General features: G+C 46.1%; 1 protein-coding gene across 1 annotated transcript in view; it reads left to right on the top strand.

The window, feature by feature from the left end:
- Positions 1-1,689: 1,689 nt before the first annotated feature.
- The window catches only part of LOC104413025 (integrator complex subunit 4-like), a gene marked incomplete at its 5' end in the record, with an annotated part of 12,097 nt that continues 5,075 nt past the window's right edge, over positions 1,690-8,711 (top strand). The window contains 3 exons of the mRNA XM_010023915.1: positions 1,690-1,895; positions 5,552-5,694; positions 6,593-6,708. Of these exons, the coding sequence (XP_010022217.1) occupies positions 1,690-1,895; positions 5,552-5,694; positions 6,593-6,708 (465 nt within the window). The remainder of the gene's footprint in view (positions 1,896-5,551; positions 5,695-6,592; positions 6,709-8,711) is intronic.

Here is an 8,711-nt window from a genome sequence, read left to right as displayed (position 1 = left end):
TATTTGCAGAGACCTGTGAAAATGCTGAGCTCACAATGTTATTCCTGAATTGGCTTTTAATGTTCCTGGAAGGATGAGGCTAAATTAGAAAGTACAAACCCACCATAACAAAAATACCGCTGTAGATTGTGTTGTAAAAGTGGGTTTATTGTTCCATGACTCCTGCAAATAAAAGCATGTTTTCCTAATAGAATGAATCACAGAATCTCAGACTGGTTTGGGTTGAAGGGACCTTAAAGCTCCTCCAGTTCCAACCCCTGCCATGGGCAGGGACACCTTCCACTAGAGCAGGTTGCTCCAAGCCCCTGTGTCCAACCTGGCCTTGAACACTGCCAGGGATGGGGCAGCCACAGCTTCTCTGGGCACCCTGTGCCAGCGCCTCAGCACCCTCACAGGGAAGAGCTTCTGCCTCAGAGCTCATCTCAGTCTCCCCTCTGGCAGGTTCAAGCCATTCCCCTTGGCCTGTCCCTACAGGCCCTTGTCCAAAGCCCCTCTCCAGGTTTCTTGTCTGGATCTCTCCCTCCACTGCAGCGCTTTTGAGTCCTGCTGAGCTCTCTTCTTCCTTACTGTGGTGCTTCATTTCTTGAATTACTTGTAACTTCAATCTCAATTAATGTGTCAGCTTATGAAAGCAATATTGGCAAAATGGCAATAGCTTGCTCTTAATGACCACAGAGACCCATCTATGTGACAGCAGCTTTGTTCCCGAGCACGCAGGGGTCTTGCTGTGTTTGCATTTTTCTCTTTAATCAAAATCATCAGGACTCAAGTAAGTTCTTTAAGAACAATAGGCCTGAAAGCTACACATGAGTTTAAGTAAATATTTTCAAGATGAGCTAATTTGAGTGAAAAACAGAAGTATGTTTAAAACAATAATGTTTGCAAGACATCACATTCATCCTCATTGTTATGACCCCAATGCATAAATGTAATGGAAGCCAGAGAGGATGGCTGTAGGGAAGAGAATCTAATCTCCATTTAAGCATGTTATATTTGGGTATTCTTCAAATTCCTGTGATGTTTTACAGCATAAATACACTCTGGACACTTTTTGGATGCTTTTCTGCTTAAATTGTGAGGCATCTTAATAATAAGGTGGCACCTTTTTCCTTTCTTTTGAGGAATCTGAAGCCAGGAAGCAGAGGAGTTTCATTGTGTTTTGCTGTGGATACTCTGGGGCTTTTCAGCAATTCATGAAGTGCTACATAAAAATGCTGTGAATGCTCCAAGCAATTAAAATGCCAGGAAGAATAAACCAAGCAGAGTTTAATTACCTGAATCACTTTTCTTAAGACACCAGAGTTAATGCTACGCTTGCAAAACGCGCTATGAAATACGTAGTATTAATTGCTGGAGAGGAGACCTATTATTCACCTCCAGGTCCCTCTTGTAGGTGCTTACAACAGCAGCAGTATTAGAGGTGAGGCTTTTGATTTGAAGATTTGCCTGTGGGAATGTCCCCAGTGGGGTCCCTGCTTACTCTCCATCATCATAGAGTCATAGAATGGTTTGGGTTGGAAGCAACCTTAAAGCTCATCTAGTTCCAACCCCCCTCAGCGTCATCCTCAGGGTTTCCTTAACATCTCCTATCCTTATCCCAGTCCTTGAACAATATGAGGCCTGGCTGTTGGGTGGCATGTCCTTTTAAACAGCACTTAAACAATGAATTCCCTCCCTGTCTGCTGGCAGAGGTTCGGATCGCTGCAGTCGAGGCCCTGTGTATGCTGGCTCAGTCCTCGCCTTCCTTCGCGGAGAAATGCCTGGATTTTCTGGTTGACATGTTTAATGATGAAATTGAGGAGGTGAGGTTGCAGTCAATACACACCATGAGGAAAATTTCCAACAACATCACACTGAGGGAGGACCAGCTGGATACTGTGTTGGCTGTCTTGGAGGTAAGGAATTCTTAAAGAGGGGAAAAAAATCCGTTCCTGCTTTCTTTGGGGTGCTTTGTTATATGATGTTCATCAACCCCTTTCGGATGAGACTGACCACCTTTTTGTTGGGCTCTTTCTCCTCTTGAACAACCCCAAAGGCTAAAGTCATAGGAATCCCAGATTGGTTTGGGTTGAAGGGACCTTAAAGCTCAACCAGTTCCAACCCCTGCCCCGGGCAGGGACACCTTCCACTAGAGCAGGTTGCTCCAAGCCCCTGTGTCCAACCTGGCCTTGAACACTGCCAGGGATGGGGCAGCCACAGCTTCTCTGGGCACCCTGTGCCAGCGCCTCAGCACCCTCACAGGGAAGAACTTCTTCCTTATCTCCAACCTAAATCTCCCCTGTTTCAGTTTGAACCCATCACCCCTTGTCCTATCACTCCAGTCCCTGATGAAGGTCCCTCCCCAGCATCCTTGTAGCCCCCTTCAGACACTGGAAGCTGCTCTGAGGTCTCCACGCAGCTTCTCTTCTCCCGGCTCGACAGCTCCAGTGTTCTCAGCCTGCCGTTGTATGGGAGGTGCTCTGGGTCCTGTAGCTTGTAGTGTCCAGGACAGCAGAACACCAGAAATAGATGATTTTCAGATAAAGCTCTTCCCTTGATCCCTGTGCTATTGTCTCATGTGTGTTTCCTTCTGTCTTGGTTTGTGGTCCAGCACTGCACCACTTCGTGTTGAATACAACTTCATTTTCTTTCTAGTTCCTTTGTTTGGCTGCTTTGGCTACACCTTTGCTCACCAAGCAGAGCCAGAGCCAGGCATGAGACCTCTCTTCTGACTGTTTAGAGCTTGTTCGTGTGCTCTGTGGTATAGTTTTGGGTGTTCCCAACCAGCATCCTTCCAGTCAGTGCTCAGCCAGGATCCAGAGCACAGCGCAAGTCAGCTGCTGTTACAGCTTGATGGGGTTGATCTGGGAAGAGATTTTGGCTGTATAAACAGTGCTGCTTCCCCACAGACCTGATTTATTTGCTGAGCTATAGCCCCTGAGGTGTGGGTGTTTGTTTTCTGTTTGTGCTGCATGTAGCAGGCAAGTTTCTGCCTCTTTTGGGTAGTCTCCCAGCCTCAGGCGTGCTGCAGATCTGCTCTTTGTGTTTTCTCCTGCTGTTCACTTCACCCAGGGCAACACTGGTGTGTCCCAGGAAGAAGCAAACTAACTCATCTCTTATCAGGCTTTAACAAATGCTGTGGTACATGATCTGAATGAGTTGTGGGTTCCTCACGTTTTTAGATAGGTGATTTACATTCATTCCAGTTGAAGATCTGTGCATCAGGGTATAAAGTTGTCCCAATTAGCCTGGGGTCTGTCTTAAGCTTCTGTGCTGACTGTGATAAATCATACATGTGTTATGGTTTATATGATCATCATTATCAGGTAATGGGATAGCTAAAGTGTGAGAATTACTAACATTTTAATGGCTTGGTCTGATTCTGAAAGGTGTTTTCTTTCTATAAATCCATCTTCCAGCACCAAAATAAAGGATATGGAAAAATGGCATTAACTTTAGTGCCTTAATTTCTTCTGGGAATGAAAATGTGGAATATTTGGGAGTGTGGATAGCTTCTGTTTTCACCCCACTGCTTTGAATTCACCTGAATAGCTACCATCTCCTCCTTGCTTTTCTGAGCAGGCTTTAGATCCTGCTTTGCCTGTTGCCTTTGATATTAGTTGCTGCTGAGTTGTGCTCCTCTCTGTCCCTTCACAGTCTTGTCCCTCCCTTCTCTCTGTCCTCCCTTTCAGTATTCTCTGCCACTCACCTGGAGTCCTTTATGTCCATAATCATTTGATTTTAGTCCTTAGAGTCTATCTTCTCTTTTGGTCATAGTCTGCCTTCCACCACCACCAAAACAAGGAATAGGTTCTGCTGAGCTTTCCTCCTTTGGTCGTTTGTGTGTGTTGGTGTTATTCAAGAGCCTTTACAAGAGATCTGCTCTTTCTTCTTTTGTGCCAGACAGTGATGAATGAGCTGTTGATACTTAGCATAAAAAACACCCTTGAAACCCAGCCAGGGTTTGTATCCTATCAACTTTTCACATCCTACCCAGCAGTGCCACACAAATGCTGATAGCAAGAGAGTGTAATGCATTGATAGGGAATGGCAAGGTGGGGTTTAGCCGGAGGAATGTAATTAAGTTGGAGTTCAGCCACAGTGCTTCTAAAAATACTACTTGGAGCATGAACAAGCTCCTCTGTGCAACGTCACCCTGGCCTGAAAACTAAGATGGGCCCAGTGTGACTTGAAAAATGGTATCTCAGGGATCTGTGTGATCATAAAAGAGCTCCTGACCAAAGTTACAAGTGTGGTTTTTGGGGCTTGGTTTGTTTGGTTTATTGTCCATCTAAAAACCCATAGTTAGGTCAAGTTCTTTAGCCTGTAGATGATGACTTGTTAACTCAGTCTGCACAGCCTCTGATGTGTCCTCAATGCTTACTCAAACCCCCGGAAGGCTGGTAACTGGGTTAAAGGCTTGTGGAACTTTAACCTGTTTAAAGCTGGAGCTGAGCTTCACGTGTTGAATGATAAAAGGCTTCTCCAAAGACAATAAAACAGCCTTTGGTTTGTTTCCATAGAATCACAGAGTCCTTTGGGTTTGAAGGAACCTTAAAGCTCCTCCAGCTCCAGCCCCCTGCCACGGGCAGGGACACCTTCCACTAGAGCAGGTTGCTCCAAGCCCCTGTGTCCAGCCTGGCCTTGAACACTGCCAGGGATGGGGCAGCCACAGCTTCTCTGGGCACCCTGTGCCAGCGCCTCAGCACCCTCACAGGGAAGAGCTTCTGCCCAAGAGCTCATCTCAATCTCCCATCTGGCAGGTTCAAGACATTCCCTGTCCCTACATCCCTTGTCCAAAGCCCCTCTCCAGGTCTCCTGGAGCCCCTTTAGGCCCTGGAGCTGCTCTAAGGTGTCCCCTTGAGGAGCCTTCTCTTCTCCAGCTGCCCCAGCCCAGCTCTCTCAGCCTGGCTCCAGAGCAGAGCTGCTCCAGCCCTCGCAGCAGCTCCGGGGCCTCCTCTGGCCTCGCTCCAGCAGCTCCACGTCCCTCTTGTGCTGTTCCCCAGAGCTGGATCAGGGCTGCAGGGGGGGTTTCCCCAGAGCACACGAGAGGGGCAGGATCCCCTCCCTGAGCTGCTGCTCACGCTCTGGGGGTGCACCCAGCACACGGGGGGGTTCTGGGCTCAAGCGCTCACTGAAGCCGGGTCATGGGGAGCTTCTCCTCACCCAACACCCCAAGTCCTTCTCCTCAGGCTGCTCCATCCAGTCTCCCCCAGCCTGTGCTTGTGCTGGGATTACCCAGCACCTTCCTTTTCTGTTACTGCCTATTCCTAAGGGTACAACATCACCCAGACCAAACAGTGATTCTTGTTCTGGTTGAGAAGGTCAGCAGTGGAGCAGTCCCTGTTCATTCCAGGACATGAAGCCCAGGGTGGATGAGACCAACAGGAGACCCTGCAGCAGTAGCTGGGTCTGGGCTTAGCTGTGATAACTAGAAATGTGTGTTGTTCTTCAGATGCCTCTAGTACTAAATTAGGCAAGGAACAGGAACTGCTGCTCTGAAGTCAATGTGTCTGCAGGCACATCCCAGCACTAAAAGATGTCTGGGTTGGGACTTGTTTGTGGTTTTTAGGATTCTTCAAGGGATATTCGGGAAGCACTTCATGAACTGCTGTGTTGCACCAACGTGTCGACTAAGGAAGGCATCCATCTGGCACTGGTGGAGCTGCTGAAAAACCTGACCAAGTATCCCACCGACAGAGAATCCATATGGAAGTGAGTGTGTTCAGTGTCCTTGTGTGTCCGCTTGTTTTCCTGTTCTTAGTAATCAAGGGATTAGGTAAATACTGAGCTAGCCAAGGAGGTAACAGGTATTGCAGGTGTATAGTCCAGTTATTCCACAAATATTTGGAAGAGTGGCTCCACCGAGCACTGTACATATCCATGACTGATGTGGAAACTCTCCTGTTCTTGTTTGTCAATACTTGTACTGGGAATCCAGAACTGATGACCACTCCTGGAAGTACTGCAAGTACTCAAAGCATTCCCAGGAAAGATGAGGTTTTAAAGTGAGGGTTGAATTCATCTTTTTTATGCAACTGATGTTTTACTTGACACTGCATTAAACAGCAGCTGATTATGTCCCTTGTGACAAGAGGATGGGTTGTGGCATTGTGCTGTTGGAGGGACAGGAAAAGTCCTCTGAGGTTGTTTAATGGGAGCAACAAAGGAAGTGATGCTCCAGCACACATGGTTTGAGATGGAATTGGTGGGTATTATTGGAAACACTTATTTTAGTCTGCTTTGGCTTGGAGTTTGGGGGGTGTTATTTGGTTGGGTTTTACCTCCTCACTCCTTTATTTCTGCTGAATAAAACACACTCGTTTGTTAGTGTTTAGTCTGAAAGCTTTTTTTGTTGTAGAGCTCCAGGTATTAAGTGTTTCAGGGTAGTTTAAATAAGCAGTTTTATTACTGCTTGCTTCTTCAAGCTGTCCCCTCAGTTTTCTTGGATCCTGTCAATTATTAATGCAAACATTCAGCTGTGAAGAGACAGTAGACTTGGACACTGGGGTTTTAAAGCTGAAAGTGTTGCTGCAACGTAGTGATGCTTTAAAACGTTGTAGTTTGCCATGGACATGTTGACTGAGGGATACTTTGTTCTGTGTATTTTCAGATGCTTGAAGTTCCTGGGCAGCAGACATCCCACTTTGGTGCTTCCCTTAGTCCCAGAGCTGCTGAGCACACACCCATTCTTTGACACTCCAGAACCAGACATGGATGACCCAGCCTGTATCTTTTTCATGAAGCCATGTTGGATGGTAAAAGGCTTCTCCAAACACTGTAAAAGTCTTTGGTGGTTTTCAGAACCACAGACTGGTTTGGGTTGAAGGGACCTTAAAGCTCCTCCAGTCCCAACCCCTGCCACGGGCAGGGACACCTTCCACTAGAGCAGGTTGCTCCAAGCCCCTGGGTCCAACCTGGCCTTGAACACTGCCAGGGATGGGGCAGCCACAGCTTCTCTTTTTAATGGATCATTCAGCCTGAAACAGATTTAATTCATATATTCCTGATGTTCATATTTAAGTGATATCCAGTTGTAGCAGACAATCCTGTCTGCTACAAGCTATTTCTGCATCCCTTTGCCACTTAGTCTTATTACTCAGCAAATGATGGAATAGCTGTTGTCTGGAACCATCTTCATAAATGCCAGTGTGGTATAAAATTGACCTTCTTTTTTATGCTGTGATGAATAAGGTGTTTATCAAGCAATTTGTCAAGGTTTAGGCTTTGCAGATGAGTCCTTTGATGTGAAAGCTGGTTTGTGCTAGTTTAAAAGGTGCTTTTAGCTTTTAAATTAGCTTTAAATAATGGTTTTCCTTCTCTGCTTTCTTTATAAGTAAAACTTGTGCTGTCCTCACTGTGCAGTGTGTAGAGCAGCACCACCTCTTAGTACAGCATCGGATGAGTCCCCATCATGCTGTAAATTCATCATCTTTTTGACATAATGCAAGATCAGAAATCCTCCTATTAACTTGAGCTCTTCCCATGCTTTAGAATACAAACTGTTCTTGTTGTACCATTATCCTTGACAATAGGAGGTGCCTTGGAAATGCAAAATGCCATTTTTTCCCATTGTTCATTGCCTTTGCTTCCCTCTGTGCTGTTGCAGAACGTGATGTTATTTCTGATGCGTGCTGAGACTTGTTCAACTGGAACAAGTCTCTTCCTCTGTGAATCTCCTCCTCATTTCTCTCACCAGACACAGGCCGTCAGCTAGAAACTCTGTGCACATTAAACAAATACCTCGTGAGAAGTGGAAAGGACTGAAATTGGGTGCAGAGAAAGATTAACCAGATGGTTGAGTAATGATTTGAGTCAGTTTGTCCTATGAGCTGAGAATTAAAGGAACATTGTGGTGGGGGAAAGCTGTCATTTAGCTCAATGCACCTTCCTGCCCACAACACAAGAATATTATCTTAGAGAATGTTCTGGAAGTGACTTGCAACCACATTTTATGGAGATGTGTTATATGAAGACAGGTCTGGAAGCCAGAAACGACAAGTTAGACCTGGATGGTGCTTTTGCAGTGTAAATTGTTAATGGAAAACATGGTTTTCTTTGGTACAAAGCACTTAGGAAACTTGAATCAGGTTAGTAAATTGCTTATTTGGAAAAGATTTTTGGTTAAAGAGGAGAAATTGGTTTGTCAAGTGGAAACCTTTGTGCTTGGCAGCTCATGGGTGCAGTAGATTTTGAAGGAGGAGAGAGATACGGGTTCAGTCCTGTCTGAGGCTGAACCTACTTCTTCCTCATGCAGAAAAGTGCCTCAATGACCATAGGTTTTGCATTGGGATCCTTTCACACTCTCCTGTTAGAGATCTTACAATTGGGATCAACCCTGTTGCAGGCAAGTGCTTTTGGGATGATTAAAGCTTCTGGCAGCCCTCTGTATTTCTCAGGCTCTCAGACTGTGAAAAGCTTTTCTTTCTATTCCAGGATTATCTTCCTGTGTTTAATTCTTTGGTTTGGTTTAGGTCTGTGTAAGGGGAATGTTTCTCAGGGCATCATAGGAAATGTATCAATTTTCAAAGAATCAGAGAATCCCAGCCTGGTTTGTGTTGGAAGGGACCTTACAGCTCATCCAGTCCCAACCCCTGCCACAGGCAGGGCGACCTTCCACTAGAGCAGGTTGCTCCAAGCTCCCCTCTGGCAGGTTCAAGCCATTCCCCTTGTCCTGTCCCTCCATCCCTTGTCCAAAGCCCCTCTCCAGGTCTCCTGGAGCCCCTTTTAGC

This window comes from Nestor notabilis, unplaced genomic scaffold, assembly GCF_000696875.1.
Source record: "Nestor notabilis isolate BGI_N333 unplaced genomic scaffold, ASM69687v1 scaffold3911, whole genome shotgun sequence".
Taxonomy (NCBI): Eukaryota; Metazoa; Chordata; class Aves; order Psittaciformes; family Psittacidae; genus Nestor; species Nestor notabilis.
Note: the sequence above shows the minus strand (reverse complement) of the source record. Positions and strands in the feature narration are given on the sequence as shown.